Source organism: Callospermophilus lateralis, chromosome 3, assembly GCF_048772815.1.
Source record: "Callospermophilus lateralis isolate mCalLat2 chromosome 3, mCalLat2.hap1, whole genome shotgun sequence".
In the NCBI taxonomy this organism is placed as follows: domain Eukaryota; kingdom Metazoa; phylum Chordata; class Mammalia; order Rodentia; family Sciuridae; genus Callospermophilus; species Callospermophilus lateralis.
In genome coordinates, this window is record NC_135307.1 from 178,250,715 (window position 1) to 178,270,405 (window position 19,691).

Here is a 19,691-nt window from a genome sequence, read left to right on the forward strand (position 1 = left end):
TATAATTATGTTGAAATGATCCCTAATATTATGTATACCTAAAATGAACTAATAAATTGTAAATAAAAAATGAAATTCAGGAAACGTAGCTCAGTGATAGAGTGCCCCTGGATTGTATCCTCAGTATTGCAAGGAAAAAAGAATAGGGAGGGAAAAAGGAAAGGAAGGAAAAAAGGAAGAAAATCAATCAGTTGACCATATGAATGTTTATTTCTGAACTCTCTTAATCTATTGGTCCAAATGTTTATTCTTATGTCAGTACCATATCATTTTGATTACCATAGTTTTGCAGTAAGTTTTGCAATCATAATGTGAATTTGTCAACTTTGTTCTTTTTCAAGTTAGGTGAAATTAATTTTAGTAATATAATTTGTTTAGCATAGTTATCATTTCAACATCTAATCAATATAAAAATTACTAGTGAGTATTTTTTCATACTAAATGTTTGAAATTGGGCATGTATTTAAACCTCACAGTCATCCCAGTTCAGACTAGCTGTGTGTTCTAAGTCTAGATAGCCATGTGTGGCTCATGGTCACCATATTGGATAGCTTAGGTTTAGCAGAAAATTGCATCATGGCCCAGATCCCTGAAAATGCAAAGGGCTATGGATTCAGGTGCACTGATGCCGATGTACATTTACCTTTATTGTTGAGATGGGTAGAAGGAAGCCATTTTTGGGTGCTTGGTAGAGAAGAAACAGTACAGTCAAATAGGGGAGGAGGAGGGCGACAAGAAAGACATGTTGGGGGTGCCACTCACCTCAGCCTTGGGGAAGGCTATTCTTGGCAGAGTGTGTTGCTGGGCAGAGGCCCAGGATTTTCAAAGAGCCCAGTGCTCTTAGAGGTACACAGGCAGCTCAGTTCTTCCAGGTGTTAGGAATGGGGGCACCAGTGAAAGCAAAGGTGAGAGAGGTGGGTTGAGGCTGAACCTGCTGTTACCGGCCACAGCTGCCCCTGTTGTGCATGCCTCCAACATTGCTTGATTGAGTTTTTGGCAGTGGCCTCCTCGTTGGTCTTCATGTGTCCACTTTGCCCCTTCCCTGTGGTCTCCCTCCCCTCATTAAAAAAAAAAAAAGTAATTCAGATCATGTCACTTCTCTGCTCAAAATCTGTCAGTGGCTTTACATTTTACTCAGTTAAACAAAAGCGTGAGGGTCCTACAAGGCCTGCCCTGCCCCTCTCTAGTCTCTGTTGCTTCTACTCTCCCTCCTGAGGGCTCCTCTCTGGCCTTGTTGTCCCATTTCCCTGCCCCAGGGCCTCTGCACTTGCTTTTCTTTCTACCTGTAACAGACTCCTTCAGATAACAAGTGGCTCGCTCCCTCACCTCACATCTCTGCCACTTCATTCTCACTTCTGTTCTTCAGAGAGGGCTTTCCTGTCACTCCATGTAAAATAAAATGATGTCCTGCTTAGGTGTTTTCCAAAACTTCCTAACATATCACATCTCAGTGTATTTGTTTTCTGCCTCCCTCCTGAGCAGGGATCCCAAGAGAACAGGGATTTGTCTGTTTTGCTCACTCTTTAATGCTTGGTATTCAATCAATATTCGTTGGTGAATGACTAGATGGGTAAAGAAATGAATATACAAAACCTGAAACATAGCAGTCCTTTAGGAAATGTACATTGATTTGAGGGTTTTTTTTTTTTTTTTTTCTGGCCAGGGATAGAATTGCACTCAAGGGCACTTAACCACTGAGCCACATCCCCAGTCCTTTTTATTTTTTATTTTGAGACAGGGTCTCTCACTAAGTTCCTTAGGCCTCACTAAGTTGCGGAGACTGGCTTTGAACTTGTGATCCTCCTGCCTCAGCCTCTGGAGCTGCTGGGCTTATAGACCTGTGTGACCACCTTGCCTGGCTTTTTCTTTCTTTCTTTCTTTTTTTTTTTTTTTGATACTGTATATTGAACACAGGGGCACTTTACTGTGGAGCCACATTCCCAACCCAGCCCTTTCTATTTTTTTTTTTTTTAATTTTGAGACAGGATCACGTTAAGTTGCTGAGGCTGACCTCAAACTTGGGATCCTCCTGTCTTAGCTCCTCAAGTCACTGGGATTACAGATGTGATTTGAGATTTTTGTTGGAAGTATTTCCCTTTGCATTTACTTATTTATTTTTCTTAACTTTATATTTGGAAAACTATGAAAAAGTTGGAAGAACGGCTCACTGTGAATGATTGGCTTTTTTCTTATTTTAATTTTTATTCTGTAAATGTTTTTATTCTAATTATTCTCTAATTAGATCCAAGAACTGTTAACATTTCACTACAATTGCTTTATATAGTCTTGAATGTATGTGTGTTTGTGCAAGCAGGATCATTTGAAAATCAGTAGTAGAGGGAACTGAGGATGTGGCTCAGTGTAGAGTGCTGGCCTGGTGTTCAGAAGGCCCTGGTTTTGATCCCCACCACCATGAACACCGCCCCCCCCACCCAGGAAAAAAAAAGTTTTAGAAACATGATGCTTACTTACCCTTTGCATTTAGAAATTGGCTGTAAAGAGTGGTGAGTCAGAGACCTCAAGCAGCAGGTGGCTTGGGCCATGGCCTCCGACCTAGACTTCTCACCTCCTGAGGTGCCTGAGCCTACCTTCCTGGAGAACCTTCTACGGTACGGACTCTTCCTGGGGGCCATCTTCCAGCTCATCTGTGTGTTGGCCATCATCGTACCCATTCCCAAGTCCCACGAGGTGGTAAGTCCTTCCCTGTGAGCCTGAGCTCCTTAGTGCCAGTCTGGGTTCTGAGTACTAACATGGATGTCATCACGATCAAGATCAGTAGACGATCCTGGGACTTAGTGATCTGGTGTGTCCCTGAATTCCTACCTGCTGGATTGAACCACATAACTAATACTTGTTAATGCATCTGTTAAGGGGATTTTTATTTAGTGCCTACATGTCAAAGAGTGATGAAAGATATGATGTCTGCCTTCAAGGTCTTCCTTGTGGGAAAGGCAGATATTTAAAAAAAAAATGAATTTGGGGCTGAGGCTGTAGCTCAGTGGAAAAGCGCTTGCTTGCATCAAGTGAGAGGCACTGAGTTTGATCCTCAGTACCACATAAAAATAAAGATACTGTGTGTTCATCTACAACTAAAAAATATACATAAAAATATTTTTAAAAAATGAATTTGCACCAGGTGTGGTGGTGCATGTCTATAACCTCAGCAGCTTGGGATGCTGAGACACGAAGATTGCAAGTTCAAAGCCAGCCCTGGCAATTTAGCAAGGCCTTAAGCAACTTAGACCCTGTCTCAAATTAAAAAACAAAAAGGGCTGGGGATGTAGCTCAATGCTAAAGTATTCCTGGGTTAAATCTCCAGTACCAAAAGGAATACAGAACATAGTGAATGTGTGTAGTGGGTGGGGGGTGCACTGACATACCTTGAGGTAAGAGCTGGGCTCTTCCTCTTGCTAAGAAGATAGTATTTAAGAAAGGAAATGAATGAGCAGGCTTCTATCAGGTAAAGTGGGGAAGGGGTGAGGGTAATATTCCATGGAGAGGGACCTGCCAAGGAAAGGGACCTGAGGGGTAAAGGAACAGGTTAGTTCAAGGAACTGAATGAAGGTGACTGTCAGAACACAGAGGAGACATTGTGAGCCGTGCTGCCAAGGCCTGGAGGATTTAAATAAGAGAAGGACACCATCAGAATGATTGGCTTTTTTTGCTGTTTTGATTCTTAGTCTGTAAATGTCTTTATTCTAAAACTGTAACCCCTTCTCCACCCACTGTTATTGCCCACCACGTTTCCCCTGACATTGATTTGTTGGAGAAAGGAAATCTTTGTCACCTAGGATTTCCACAACCCAGAATTTGGCCAGTTGCCTCTGTGGGGTCCTATAACATGTTTCTCTGTTCCCATATGTCCCGCCCACAGGAAGTTCCATCCTGAGGCCTGAGTCCATTCAGATTAGGTTATTTATTGCGAACACCCTATGGCCAGCGCTCTGTACTTGGTGTTGCACATCAATAGGCACGTGGCGTCTGGCTGCCACACATCTATTTATAGGTTCTAGCCAGTTCATTTGTTGTCACCTGATTCTTCTATTATAAAAGCTCTCATCACTCTTTGACCAAGATGACTTTAGCATCCATTCATGATCATTGCTTAGGTCCATTATTTCCCTCTGCATTTATTAGCTAGAATTCTTTAGTGAGGACCTTTTCCTTATCACCTATGTGGATATTCTGAAATTTTTCTCATACTGAAAAGCAGTATGCTTTTCAGTATGAGAAAAATGCTTGGTCTTTTCCCTTTAGAGTAGTGATTTTTAGCTCAGTCATCTTCCAGTGTAGACCAATAATTTCAAACTTTCTTTCTTTCTTTCTTTTTTTTTTTTTTTTTTTTTTGTGGTGCCTGGGATTGAACCTAGGGGTTCCAAAACCACTGAGTTACTGCCCCAATCCTTTTTCTTTTTTCTTTCTGGTATTGGGGATTGAACCCAGTGGGTGCTGAATCATATCCTCAGCTCTTTTTTTTTATTATTATTATTGTCTTGAGGCACGGTCTCACAAAGTTGCTAAGGACCTCACTAAATTGCTGGGGCTGGTCTCAAACTTGCAATCCTCCTGCCTCAGCCTTTGGAGCTGTTGGGATTACAGGCGTGCACCATGACTCCTAGACTTTTTATTTTTTGTTTTGAGAAGAGATCTCACTAAGTTGCTGAATCTGGCCTCAAATTTGTAATCCTCTTAACCTCAAGCTGAGAATACAATGTGCCTCTGCATCCAGCTTAAATAATTTTTTAAGAAAAAGAGTTGTGAATTTATATTGGTAGTTTCAATTCATGTTTATGATCATAGTTTTTTTTTTTAATATGATCTTATACTAGTATCTTGTATCCTTTTTTTTACATTGTAGTTGGACACAATACCTTCATTTACTAATTTATTTTTTATGTGGTGCTGAGGATTGAACCTAGGGTCCCGCATGTGCAAGGTGGAGCGCTCTACTGCTGAGCCACAACCCCAACCCTTAGTATCTTGTATCTTTTAGTCTTATGCTGGAATCTCGTTTCCTGGTAACATTAACAGAATGACTTATGTGCTGTATTCTGCTGTATTAGGGTTCCCAAGAGCACTCCAGGCTCAGTGGTTCACTAGGAGGACTCACAACTCTGATTTACCATAGTTGAAAGGATACAAAGCAAAATCAGCCAGGGGAAAAGGTACATGCAGTGAGGACTGGAGAAAAATAGGCACAAGAGTGCTGTTCCTTGGAGTCACACGGGATATGACAAATCATATGAAGTGTTATCTAGCAGGGAAGCTCATTATGGACTGTGCCCAGGTTCTTATTGGGGGCTGATCACATAAGCACTGTGTACCTACCCTGAATCCAAATTCCAGACTTCTAGAAAGAAGGCAGGTGTTCAACATAAACCATATCATTTGCTCAAATGGCTTAATCATAGTGAGCCACTCTTATCAGTTCTGAGAATTGTGGGAACCATCCAAATTCATGTTCCTAGATGCCAGCCAAGGGTCACCCTTGCAAGGAGGACTTTCTAAGGAAAGCAGGTTTTTTTTTTTTTTTTTTAATATTAACTCTATTTTGCATACTTACAACATACTGATTATAATTTTAATTTTTTTTCACTACTAACAGTAAGACTGGGTTGGGGATGTGGCTCAAGTGGTAGCGCACTCTCCTGGCATGTGCAGGGCACTGGGTTCAATCCTCAATACCACATAAAGATAAAATAAAGACACTGTGTCTACCTAAAACTAAAAAAATAAATAAATAAATATTTTTAACAAAACCAGACTGAGAATGAAATTTAAAGTTTCTTTGTGGTTCTTTTTGGCCTTAGAATATGTCCCCGAGGGAGGGGGTGCTATATAATATTGTGTTTAGTAATGTTTTCTTTGTATGGTGGGGGCTGGGGTATAGCTGAGTGGTAGAGTGCTTGCCTAGCTAGCACCGTGTGTGAGACCCTGGGCTCCATTTGCTAGAATTACAAAAAAAAAAAGAAAGAAAGAAGTCTTCTCTGTGTAGGTGAATTCTCCATAATGTCATATAGTAAGGTTAGTTTGCTTCGTTGTTTTTAATTTCCAAGGATTTTTTTTCCTTTTTTATTTATTTTCTTTTAAAATTATATAAGACATTTATATACATTACCAGAAGTCAAATTATATAATAAGATTTATTCACAGAACTTTCTTTTAATCTCATTATCCTCCACCCTATTCCCTTCTCCCCCTGTAGAGAACCAGTTTTATTACTGTGATATGTCTTTATTATTTTGATGTATTGGTTTTCTCTTAATACAAACAAATGCATATATATGTGTGTGTTGTATATATACATGTGTATTCATATTCCCTTCTTTGATTTATGAAAGATAGCCTACCCTTAAGCATAGTTTTATTCCTTCCTTTTTTAATTTAACAATATATAATATATTCTGGAGACCCATTAATTTAAAAGATGGCTATATCCTGGAGATCCTGCTTATGCGGCGGAAAGGATGAAGAGGATTACAGATGCATGGGGAGCCCTGGTGAAGGAGCAGGCGTGGGATGGAATGGGGATTGAACCCAGTTCCTCACACATGCCAGGCAAGCACTTGACCACCCAGCCACATCCAAGCCTTTTCTGTTTTTTTCTTTGAGGCAGGGTTTCTCTGAGTTGCCCAGACTAACCTTGAACTTGAGATCCTCCTGCCTCAGCCTCCTCCTGCCTCAGTACTTGGGATTACAGGTGTGCACCATGGTGGGGATTACAGGTATGCACCATGGTGCTTGGCCTGAGTCTGTTTTAAACAGGTGCCTGTAACATGTCCAGGTGATTTTGTCCACTAAGCAAGTGGATTTCCACATGTATAGCAGAAGATGGTGGCTCTGGATAGAGTGTTGACCAGCTTCAGGGAGTTGATGAGATGTCAAGGAAGCCATGAGAGGGGATGAGGTCTCCGCAGGGGAGAAAAGAGGGCCCAGGACAGAACCTGGGAGTTTCAGCGTGCAGGGAACGAGCAGGGGTAAGGAGAGCCATGGGGAGGAAAAGACGCTGGTGGGGGTGGACAGGCTCATGGCCTCTGGTGGTTCTGTCTGCCTCTTACTCTGGTTTTCTAAGGAGGTCACCATGAAGTTTTTCACCCTCAACTATATCACATTTTAAAACCAGTCCCTGTGCTCTTGGGCTCTGTCCTCACAGACTTGGCATGCTATTGGGTATTATAAATAACAAACATTTTTATTGTCACTGGCTGCTGATGAAGCCTGCTGGAGTCCCAGGGGAGGGAGGTGCTGACTGTTCTGGTTTTATAGGCAGAGATGTAGTCAGAGGTGTGGCCATCTGAGAAGTGGGAAGCTGCTCACCTCCTGTGACTAGTGTGACTAGGAACCCTTCAAGGTGAGTGGCAGAGGTCTGGGTCAGTCCAGCCAACTTGCAGAAAAGGGGACCCTTTTCTATTCTCTTTGAGGCAGAGAGTTGAAAAAGGGCTCAAAAATATGCCTCCATCTCCCCACCCCCACCATTGAGAGGTTAATCAGGGACAAGGCCTCATCTTTTAGAATATAAATATAGTACAGCACATCTTGGTTTTGTTTATCTTGTAGTTTAGGGGAGTGATGCTCACACAAAGGAACTGCCTTTGTAACTAAAGCTTAGTGTTTTAACTTTTTTCTTGAGCTTTTCAATGGATTAGTAGCAAAAAAAAAAAAAAGTATAATTAATCCAACTTTTTATTGCACTAAGGCAGCAAAAATGGCCCTGATTACACAGGGATTCTCCTGCCACTTTTCTTCTGTGTCCCATAAGGAAGGCTTCTCTTGCTTCCCAAACTCCTAAGTGCATGGAAAGAAGAAGCACAGAATTTTGCTTATAAACAGGATTAGGAAAGGTCAGGTGCTGGCACTGTGCTGCTTGGAGGTTGTGTCTACAGCTAACTGGAATTTGGTGTGGAGGAGAAGAGAGGAGGCTTTAACTTGGGGCCAGGAGATTTTCAGGAGAGAGGGAACCCCTGGAAGTGAAGGCAGCTCTGAGGGATTCCTGGTAGTCCCAGGGCATTAGGGAGGTACCTGGAAGTGGAGAATGGCAGGAGGCGGGAGGGGGGGCAGAAGTGTGGGTGGAGAACCCAGAGAACAATCTTATCCCCCCCCCCGACTTTTTTTAATGAGGTAACTTTTTTTTCCATAGCTTTATCTTACTCATTTATTTTTATGTGGTGTTGAGGATCGAACCCAGGGCCTCATATGGCTAGGCAAGCGCTCTACCACTATACCACTGAGCCACAGCCCCAGCTCTCTCTATCCCTTTTGCTTAGGGCAAAATCATCCCTCTTGCTAGGCCTATAGAAAGAAGGTTTATTAGTAGTTTTTTGGGTCAGAAGATAATATTTTTGGCTCCAGATGATGGGAAAGCCTTTGAAAAGCAAAAGAATGTCTTTCCTGTTGTTCCAGTAAGCCGATTTTTTTTTTTTTTTTTTTTTTTTTGCAACTAGTTTATGACTTCAGTATTTCAGTACTTAGCAGATTATTTAAAAGCTCTTTTGGGGGTAATCAGGGAAGGAAAAAAAAGGAATACATACAAATGTTTCCCACCCCACCCCCTTCTTTTCATAGTATGAGAAAGGAACCAATCCCCAGTCTTTACAATTCTAAGCCAAATTAGGTTTCCTTATTGACACTTCATTAAACTAAGACCTGAAAAAACAAACATTTGTTTGAGCCTGATTGAGACCTGGGCCACACTTAATCCGAACTTTTCTTCTTTGAAGGCCAGATTCTGAAATACAAGATCCTTATGTTCTTTCTGATTAGTTATTGGTTGTACGTTGACGGGTGGTGAAAAGGGTTCTGAGGCTGCTTCAAGGCTCTGGAGGAAAGAAATTGTTCAGTGATATTTGCCATGAACAGGAGCCAGGGAGTGATCCTTCAGATTGCCCATCTTTGCGCTGGACCATGGTTCTGCACCTGGCTGCACATGAGAACCATCTGGGGAGTTTTCAAAGGCCTGGATTGCACCCATAGAGATTCTGATCTAGATGTTCTTCAGAGTCTCAGATTAGTGTTTTCTTACGACGCCTAAGTGATTCTAATATGCAGCCATTTTAAATGATTTCCCTAAATCACAAACCAATTTTAGGAGAGTACAAGATGGCCGGTTCTAGGTGTGTTAAGTTTGAAATAATGGCAAGCCACTCCCATATTGGAAAAGGGAGAGCTAATGGGAAGTTGGGGTTTGAGACCCGGGCGCTATTTCATTCACATGGCATTCTTACTTGAAACCCAAGAGTAACTTGTGTCTCCTGGATACTCAGTACACTGAGGCAAGAGGATCACAAGTTCGAGGCCAGCCTGGGCAACTTGGGGAGACCTTGTCTCAAAATATAAAAAGAAAAGAGGCTGGGAATGTAGCTCAGTGGTAGAGTCCCCTGGGTTCAATCCCCTGTTCCCCTGCAAACCCCCAGAAAGATTAAGGAAACTCCTGAACTTAGGTCACGCCCAACCAACTTGAGGTAGTTTCCATGTGCTATAGACGTACTAAGAAGATGAAGATGCTGTCCCAGAACCTAAGAGCAGGGATGCAGCAGGGCACCTGGGAGAGGGTGGGGACCTGGGACTCTGTCGCTGCTGTCTGCAAGCCCTCTGCCTGCTCTCGGGGCCTGCTTCTTCTTGCTGTCCTGTGGTGAGATGAAACAACCATGACAGCTTCCAGGGTTTACATCTTTCAGCTGCAGTATCTCATAGAGAGGCTACCTTCCTGCCTGGTCCCAGTTCCCAAACTCTCAGGGAACAAACTGTGTGGCTGACCCAGCTTGGGGCAGCTGTGGCCCTATGGAGAGTAGAAAAGGCCCATTCCCACAGGAGCTGGGACCCTGAGCAGACAAATCTGAAGTCTGCATCCCTCTCGCATCTCAGGAGACAGGGCAGTGGTCAGGAACAGGAGATTGTGACCTCTCCCCAACCCACTGGGTGACCTAAGGAGAGCATACCAAACGCCCAGAGACAAAGGGGGAAGGCTGGCCCAGTTTGACAACCCTGCCATGTTCGGGCTGCTCTCCTTAGAGTGGGGTTTCAATAGAACAAAGTTCTTTTTTTTTTTTTTTTTTTTTTTTTTTTAAAGAGAGAGAGAGAAAGAGAATTTTTTTTTAGTATTTATTTTTTAGTTCTTGGCAGACACAACATCTTTGTTTGTATGTGGTGCTGAGGATCGAACCCGGGCCGCACGCATGCCAGGCGAGCGTGCTACCACTTGAGCCACATCCCCAGCCCTAGAACAAAGTTTTTAACAGGGAGCTCTGGATGTTCTCCTGAAGTGGGTTGTGTCCCTCGATAAGCTCTAGGAGCCTGTGAGTTTCCTGAAATAGTGGGCAAAAAGGTGAGCTTTAAAAAGCTCAGACATCTGGGGTTGGTGTTGTGGCTCAGCAGTACCGTGCTTGCCTAGCATACGTGAGGCGCTGGGTTCAATTCTCAGCATCACATACAAATAAGTGAAAATAAAAGTCCATCAACAATTTAAAAAAATGTTAAAAAAAAAAAAAAAAAGCTCAGGCATGTTTTCTGAGGAGACCGTCTACAGCTTTTCTCTCAGTGGCATGCAATAGTTAGGTGGGAGCCCAATTCTAGGTGTTTGAAGAGTGGATAATAAGGAAGTAAAGGGAAGGAAGTAAAGATGGGTAGTCTGTCTGCCTCCCTTCCCAGAGTCCTGCCCACTCACTTCCCAGGTTGGCTCAGTTTCTACACAGAATGTTGATCCAGTCACCCCTAAGCAAGCTGTTGCTTTTTAGTTCAGCAGTTCACGTAGCAGATATTAGTAATTAATTAATTATTAATGCATCTAGTAATTAATCATAAACTCCTCGTAGTTTAAATGTTGACTGATACAATCTCTTCACATTGGGTCACATCCCAGCCAGCTGCCAGCTCCTGGAAAGCAGATCCCTTCACCGTGCTCTGCCTTCGTGGTTGATTCCCTTTGCATTTCTTGTGTTGATGGGGACCCTTGCCGTTGGAAGTGCAGAGACTCAGCCCCAGCAGCTTCCCTAAACAGAGATGAGATTGGCTCTCGGAAAGGGGATGTCAAGGCACAGTGGACTTGGGGCTCAGGGAGGCTTCAGGGTTTTGTCTTCGTCTCCTGGCTTTCCTGGGAGTGTGGCTTCCTCTTAGGTCCTTGCAGTGTATTAGGAAAGATAGTTGCAGCAGCCCATCAGCATCCTTGTCACTCAGGATTTACAGGTGAGAGAAGCCATTTCTCTCTTATGCTCTCTTTCTAAACCTCGTGGATGGGCTCTGCTTCGCCACATGCTCTTACCTTGCCCCATAGGTAGGAAGGAATGGCTTCCATCTTTAGCCAGGCCACATTTAGCTGCTCACTCCAATGTCCACAGTGATTGAGAGTCTCCAGAACCCCATGGGATGGGGAAAGGTCAGGGCCTCCATAGAAAGGGGATGCTGGACAGACAAGCACAAGAGATGCCCAGCGACATGATCTGGTAGAGAAGAACTCAGAATGGATGTGAGAGTGGTGACTTCCAATATAATGTCCTCACAGAGACTTTATTATTCGAAAGCCCTTCAGGATTTGGAACCCTAAAAATATGGACCCTTCCTTGGGTGCAGAGGGATGGAGCCTAGAATGCCAGAACCCTGTTGGAAAATTTTGCGTGAGGGTCTTGATTTTAAACTCAGCCCCTGGTTGGCAGTGACGGGTGTCATAAATAAATAATGAACTTGGGTGAGCAGGTCCCCGTTCTCAACACCCTAGGATATAGGCTTATAGAACCAGTTTTGAGGTTCTGCTTTTTTTTTTTTTTTTTTTTTTTTTTTTTTTTTAAAGCTTTAGAGGAGCTCACAGGTGAAGTGAGAGGCAGGGTGTTTTTTACTTAATGACCTGTTCCTGTGGGACTGCTGTGTGGTGGGCAGGGTGAGGCAGCCATGGTCTGGAGATGTGTACCAACTCATGGGAGAGGTGGCTGGACACATGGGAAGCCACAGGCCAGCTAGTGGGAAGGGCTGTGGAGTCTTGCTGAACTGTATCTGGAATGAGTTCTCGGGGCTGTTCTTTCTAATCACAGTTCTACTCGCCTGCCAAGTGCATCCTGGACTCTGTGTCTTCGTTTGTGCATTTGAGCCCATGTGGGTGCCTTCCCCCACTCTGTTTCAGTTGGGCCTGTCTTCTTCCCAAGGCCAGTGTTAGCTCTATCTTTGCAAGGCCTTCTCAGCCCTCTCCTGCCCAGGACCTCAGGCAGGAGAGGCACAGTGGGCTGGGCAGGAGCTTCAGTGATGGTCAGACAACTCTGAGTGAGTGCTGGCTCCTTCTTAGTCTAGCTGAGCCTCAGATCCTGAACCATGAAGAGAGGACCAGAAATCTTGGAGGAAAAGTGAGATAAGGTCGTGATGGTGCCAAGTATAGGCTGGTGGTTTTCTTTCCCCTGACAATTTTCAAGAAAAGAATGGTTTCAGTCTGTATAGAATGACGTTTTGTCCTGATTCGCAGGACTAAATCCATGTTGGACTGTAGTGTGGAAATCATAAGATTCCATGCACCATCCCTGCTGGAAGGGATTTGATGCATTGTGGCACAGATTCGATTATTTGAACCTGATAAATAGGAGCAATTTCCTGGCCTGGTAAGCGGCTATAGTGCTACTTATTTATTGCTGGGGCATGAGTCCACAGAAGACGCCTCTGCAGACCCAGGAGCCACCTGGCAGCAGGGATTTTCTCTTCCCCTCCATAGTGTAATTGCTAAGGAAACTTCACTCTGGCTTTGGGGGGGCTAAGGAGCTTCCCACCTTTAAAGGTGAAGGCCGTGGGGTGCACGGTCTGCTGTCTGCCTGACTTGAGCCAGCAGCATTTTCTGGGAGAAATTAAAAGCCAGCCATTCATTCAGTTATTCCTGCCAGCTGAGAAGTGGTGCTATAGGCTCTATGTGGCTGGGATCCAAGGACCCAAGTCATGTGTGTAATAGCCACCTTTGCTTCCCCACAGTGTGCAGGGGATGGTGGCTGTGCCACATTGGGCCATTTACCCAGTTTCAGTGGGCCTCAGTTTCTTGCATGTAAATGTGACTCACAGTGGCTGGTCATCAGGTTGATCGAGAGGCTCAGTGAACTGACACCTATGAGGCACCTGCTGGCGCATTTCCACCCAGTGTGTGTGCGCCACCACCCGTGGGGCCTGGCACAGTACCTGCATATGCTAGATGCAAATAGACGGTGATGAATGCTGAGCACCTATGCAGTGGATGAGGGCAAAAGTGTCTGGGAGCTACTGGTTAGCCAGGCACCCAGAGTGACCAAATGTGTGGCCCAACAGGGCGTGCCTAGAGTCAAGGCTGAGGCTGAAGCAGAATGACCTTGAAGGCCAGGCTGAGACTTTTTTTTTTTTTAAATATATCTCATATAAAGAGGGAGCAAGCAATGTTTTAAAAGCAGAAAACAGACATGATCTGGATTGTTGTAATTGTTTTAGGAAAACAGACTCTGAAAGTAATGTGGAGGCTGATGAGCATGGAGAGATTTGAGAGAAGGGAGGAAGAACTGTGGGTGGCTGATAGAATGAGAGGTGGGCAGGAGACCATGAGATCTTAACTGGGCAGTAGAGTCCATCTGGGGAAACCAGTATATGCTAGAGCCCCTTGAAAAGTGGAATGAAGGGGTTGGATTGTGGCTCAGCAGTAGAGCGCTTGCCTAGCACGTGTGAGGCCCTGGGTTCAATCCTCAGCACCACATAAAAATAAAATAAAGATATTGTGTCCAACTACAACTAAAAAATAATTATTAAAAAAGAGTGATGTTAAAAAAAAGTGGAATGAATAGGATTGGGGGCAGATTGGGTGCGGGGCACAGGGGAGCATGAGAACTTAGAAATATTTGGATAATGGTGTGATTTCTTGCTTGGGTGACTGGGTGAACAATGATGCCAGAACCGGAGAGGAGAGGAGGAGGGCTGGAAGGAGGAGGAGACAGATCATGCATTCAGATGACTCGGGGACTGTCATGTGTACGCACGCCCACAGAGACCTGCTTTCAGCTGTGAAAAATAAAGCATGATTCTGAGCCTGATCCCACTCTCCTGACTCCTGTAAGAACTTGTCATAAACAAGGGAACTCTGAGTGACCCTTCAACAGATAAAATCTAGACCAGGCCATTCTTGTCATTCCAGAGTCACCTTGTGGTTCCAGGGCTGCCAAATAGAGAAAATAGATTTCATAGTTAGCCAGATCCCAGGTTTCTGTAGCCCCAAGGTCCCAGGAAACCCTGAGATTCCCCAGGCTGTACTGTATGAGCATAAGAAATTAGGTTCAAGTCCTGGCCCTGCTCACCAGGTCAACACCTTACACATGTCTCATGACCTCTCCGTGTCTGTTACTTCATTTATAAAATAGATTCATTTTAGGACTTTATAAAGCTAAAATGTGTCCAGACCACATAACATGACCTAGCATAATGTGAATGATAACTACTAGCCACTGCTGTGGTGGTTGTGTTGTTGTTATTGGTGGGCAATGCCTTGCCTTGCTGTAAGGTATGTAGATTGGATTTTAAGACTGCATTGTGTGGGGCTGGGGATGTGGCTCAAGTGGTAGCGCGCTCGCCTGGCATGTGTGCAGCCTGGGTTCGATCCTCAGCACCACGTACAAACAAAGATGTTGTGTCCGCCAAGTACTAAAAAAAATAAATGTTAAAAAATTCTCTCCCTCTTTCTTAAAAAAAAAAAAAAAAAAAAAAAGACTGCATTGTGTCCTCTGTGCTCATAGAAAAAGTGAGGTCTGGTCTTAAATGTTGTAATTTCAGAGTGATAGACAAGAGTGACGTTCCAGGGTCCTGGGAAACCTTGTCTATTTTATTTCATTCACTCATCCAGCAACAGCTAAAGCTGTCCCGAAGAGCTCAGGGGCTAATAGAGAATGGCATGAAAACATGTAACTGTGGTAAAATGATAGTGGCATTATAAGGTTCCTAAGTACCTGAGTGCCTATAACCCCAGCTACTTGGAGGCTGAGGTTCGAGACCAGTCTCAGCAACTTAGACCCTGTCTCATAAAAGTATAAAAGTTTGGGGTATACTTCAGTGATAGAGTGTCCCTGGGTTCAACCCCCCAGTACCAAAAAAAGAAAAAAGGTTCCTAGGTACCTGGGGTAAGGGTGGAGGAGGGCATGCTTCAGCTGGAGGAGGTTTTTCCTTGGGCAGGGCCAAACCGGTGGAGTTTACTGAGTGACCAAGGAAGAAAGAGTGCTTCTTTTGATCAAGATCATCAGGGAAAGCCCTGGGACCTGATCAGAATGGGGAGTGGAGAAGGGCCCAGATGAGGCTGGAAAGGTGACCTTAGATGCCGTCTCAGATGTGGGACATGAGGTTGTGGATGATAGAGAGTCGCTAGGATATGCAAGATGGCTGGAGCTTTAGGAGATCTGTGCTTTAGGAGAGTTCCCTTGGCAGGTCAAGGAATGGGATAGACACAACAGGCAGATTGATTAGCAATGGGCAGAACTGGGTAGGGATTTGGATGCCAAAGACAATGGTAGAGTCAAGAGAAAGAGGTTAAATCAATAGGCCTTGGTGACCCATTGGACAGTCAGGAACAGGTCAAGGGTGGGGTCCCTGGGACTTTGGTTGCCCCATCTACTGGAAGAGGGTGGACTGCTAGAGAAGAGGGTGCTAAGGTTAGCACAGTTGAGTTGGAGGAACATGGAAGATCCCCGTCCCTGTTGTTTGACAGACAGCTGGGTCAGGGGAAAGGTCTGGGAGGTGCCAGTAGAGGTGAGGTACCAAAGGAGAGGGTCTATGGCATGAGGAAGCACTGGGGGAGGCAACTGAGTGTCAGTCTTTGGATTTAGAACTGAACCCCACTGAATGAAACCCAAGGAGCCACCCAGCTTTGAGCTCAGATTTTGGGGCTCCATCCTGGAGGTCTGGGCCTCAGCAAGTTGCCTGTGTAAGGAGCACTCATCCATCTGGGGTGCTCAGGGACTGACTGCTGTCCACTGGCTGCAGAGGGACTGCCCTGGACTTGGTTCCAGCTCCCAGGGCCCCAGGTGCATTGTGCTTTCTTGGGTTGCCTTAAACACGAGCCTCCGGCTGAGGTTGTGGCTCAGTGGTAGAGTGCTTGCCTAGCATGCATAAGGCACTGGGTTCGATCCTCAGCACCACATAAAAACAAAACAATGTGTCCACTAAAACTAAAGATACATAAATAAACAAATATTAAAAACAACAACAAAAAACCACGAGCCTTCCCTCTGGGCGCGGGGGCTCTCAGAGCAGCAGTTGTCAGACTGGCTTCCCTGAGGTTTAGTTTGGTTTTTCTATTGGGCTAATCTTTTTTATTTTTTTGGCCAAGTTACATAAACAGATTCAACATGGGGTATCTTTGACATCAGACATCATTTTGAGTTTTGGTGGGAGGAGGCCTAGCAGGCCAGGGGAGGGGCAGCCCTCCTGCTACCTTGGGAAGATGAAGTCTTGGGTGCCTAGACCTGGAGGGCTCTCATATCTGGTGTCTTGTCTGGCTGGCTGGAGAGGACCATGGCTGATAACGAAGTAGACAGGCGTCTGGGCTGGACCTTTGTCAGGGACCACCCCCTTTTGGACAGGGCTGGGCCCCAGGAGACTTGAGTGAGTAGGGAAAGTCAGAGAGCAAAGCAAGCTGAATGCTGGGGGTTGGCAAATGAAACACAGAGAGAGATTTTTGTCTTTGAGAAGAAGCACGCTACTTCCTAGTAATCTTGGTCTGCTTTTCATTTTTCTATTTTAAATAAGGATCGTGGGAGTTGGTCTGGGGGCGTGCACCAATAATTGCGGTGACTTAGGAGGTGGCTGAGGCATGCGAGTTTCAAGTTCAGGGCTGGCCTGGGCAATTTAGCAAGACTATGCCCCCCCGCCAAAAAAAGAAAGTGGATAAAGATTAGGAGTACTACAAAACACTAAAACATTTCCTTCTCATGGGCTGGAGGCAGCAGGATGGTGGGGTGGTGGGGTGTGTACACCTGAGTGAAGGGGCAACCTCTCATGAGCCATTGCCGCCACAGGGGACTTCAGGGCCAGGATGGCCACTATGTCAAGGGTTTTGTTTTGTTAATTTTTCTTTTAATTTTTGATGGACCTTTATTTTACTCATATTATGTATATGTGGTACTGAGAACTGAACCCAGTGCCTCACACATGTAAGGCGAGTGTGCTCCACCACTGAGCCACAACCCCAGCCCTATGTCAAGTTTTTAAGAGAATCTGGGAGTTGGGCCCAATGTTGCACTGTAATCCCAGAAACTCGGGAGACTGAGGCAGGAGGATGACAAGTTCAAGGCTAGCCTGGACAATTTAAGCAAGACTGTCTGAAAAATTAAAAAATAAAAAGAGCTGGTAGAGCTTAATTACAAAATTAAAAAAGCTCAGTGATAGAGCACCCATGTTCAACCCCCATACTAAAACACACACACACACACACACACACACACACCAAAAAAAAAAAAAAAAAAGAGAGAGAGAGAGAGAGAGAAGAGAGAAACTGGGAGTCCTGACTTAATGAGAAGTCTCTCAATTGGCTTGCATTTTTAAAAATAAACACTGTAGGCCAAGTGAAGTTTCCCTATGGGCCGGACAAAGCCTGTGAGCTATGGTTAGTGTTCCCAAGTTAATCTAGCTTTCCAATGTCCTTTCTGGCCACACCACACCGTGCGTTATCACCGAGCAGAGGAGAGGAACACTAGATAGAAACAAGCTAAATCGGTTCCAGATTTTCTCTGTCATAAGCCTGAGTGGCCTAGGGCAGACCTGTCTCTTCCTGGTGCCCACCTTTATCAGCACAGTGAAGGCCAAGTTGGCCTCTGTGGTTTTGAACCCTTTTTTAATTTTCTTTTCAACAGCAGAAGCTTTGTTTTAACTAAATCTTATCACAATATATGAAATAGATAAAACAGAGCTGCCCCAGTGGCAGGGAGGCTGCAATCAGGCCTGAGGCTGCCTCTGGCCTCCCCCGCAGCGGCACCTCTGCCAGACACCGCAAAACAGTGTGGTGACTGCCCACCAGCTGGCTGCTCTCACCCCACAGCCCTGACATTCTGTGGTTTGCATGGGAGGAAAAGAACAGCAGCCAGAAGGAGAGCTAGCCACAGTCTGCTGCGCAGCAGCCCCTCACGCACAGGTTGACCTGCCAGCCGCGGGTGCAGCCATCACTTTCTGGGTGCTTTCTGTGCAGATTTGCCTGCTCATGGCAGTCAACCAGGGAGTGCATCATGATTTCCCCGTCACAGGGTAAACCCTGACCAGGAAAAGGAGGTGAACTCTGCCCACAACGTCACTTGACTGGGAGGTGAAGGCTCCAGATGCTACCTGTGGGACCTGAAGGATGGTTTCCATCCCTGGTGTCCCTGGCATGCTTCACTTTGCAAAATCCCTTTGGTCAGACTTAATTCCTCTAATCAGGACTCCTTTATCACCATGCAGGAGGCAGAACCATCTGAGCCCCGAGGTGCAGAGGTGACAAAAAAGCCCAAGGCTGCTGTTCCTTCTGCCAACAAGAGGCCCAAAAAGGAGACCAAGAAGAAGCGGTAGAAGTGGAGGAGCCAGGCGGGCCTTGGGGAGCCCACCCGGGAGTCAACATCTGTTTCCTTTCTGCATCCCAGGATCAGGTCTGAGCTGGCTGTCATGCCCTCTGACCACAGAGAGCTGGACAGTCATGGCATCCCCAAGCTCCAGCTGGACAGACCACTACTTTCTCTTCCTGCTGCCTCAGTGGTGGTTTAGAGTCAGGGAACTGAAAGGCCTGCGAGCATGTCTGCGCTGAGAGGGTTTCTCAGGAGCCAGGTGAGCCCACAGTTACGTCTTCATACGTGATCATCAGATCCAGACAGTTTCCCCCGCTGTGGATTCACATTGGGTTTGGAGTTGTCGTCTCAAGCAGACAGGCACACCCTCTGCCATTGCTGTGAACTGCAGGTCTCCCTGGCTCACTCAGCATCTTTGTTTCTGCTGTGTGAATGGAGCCAGGCCTCACCTGTGAGCTTAGGTCAGGACACCGTGGCCATGCAATGGTAGTCTCTCATTGGCTGCAACAACCAGGTCCCAAAGATGCCTGGTGCAAGAGTCCCTGGAGGCCTGAGCCAGAGGAACTCCTGAGTTCTCCTCTAGCATGTGGAAGGGAATTGACTAAATGAGTTTATATTTCTTGAGCATAAACATTCTGAGCTCCTGAAATAGCAGGCTTGTCAATGTCAGACCAACCTGTTTTCAACCCTTCCTGACACATTCAAGGTGTGCCTTTGACTTCTACCTGTAACTCCCCCTCCCTGTCAGTTCTTTCATCCCCTGACCATTAAGGAAACGTTATTTGGGGAAGTAAAGGTCAATAAATGGTTCCATATGCTAAACCTGCCTGTGTGTTGTCTGTTATCGAGGGAAAGGGAACACATGGGTCCCTGTTTTGGGAGTGAGGGAATGAGTGGACCCCCAGAGGAATGGGACAGTGTGGGGTGAAGATGGCTGGACAGTGGGTAGCTCTGATCAGTGTGGCTCTGCAGGCCTAGACATTCTGGAACCAGTTTTCAGGAAGGGTCCCGCAAACAGCTTCGTGTGGCCCTTAGTCATTGGAAACAGTTGTGAATGTCTCTGGGTGTGAGTTTCCACTCACTCCCTATGTGCCTTTGCCTGAGGAAGACACTGCTTGTCCTCTAACCCTTAAGCAAGATCAAGTGCAGTACACTCAATGACTTTGGGCGGGTCTAATCTCTGGTAAATAAAATGGCAGG

General features: G+C 45.4%; 1 protein-coding gene across 2 annotated transcripts in view; it reads left to right on the top strand.

Annotated features, from left to right (window-relative positions):
- Manbal (mannosidase beta like) overlaps window positions 1-19,313 on the top strand; it is a 30,336-nt gene extending 11,023 nt beyond the window's left edge. For both annotated transcript variants that reach the window (XM_076849079.1, XM_076849080.1), the window contains exons 2-3: window positions 2,486-2,691; window positions 18,391-19,313. In XM_076849079.1, the coding sequence (XP_076705194.1) occupies window positions 2,542-2,691; window positions 18,391-18,498 (258 nt within the window). In that variant the 5' untranslated portion in view covers window positions 2,486-2,541 and the 3' untranslated portion in view covers window positions 18,499-19,313. The remainder of the gene's footprint in view (window positions 1-2,485; window positions 2,692-18,390) is intronic.
- Window positions 19,314-19,691: the final 378 nt, after the last annotated feature.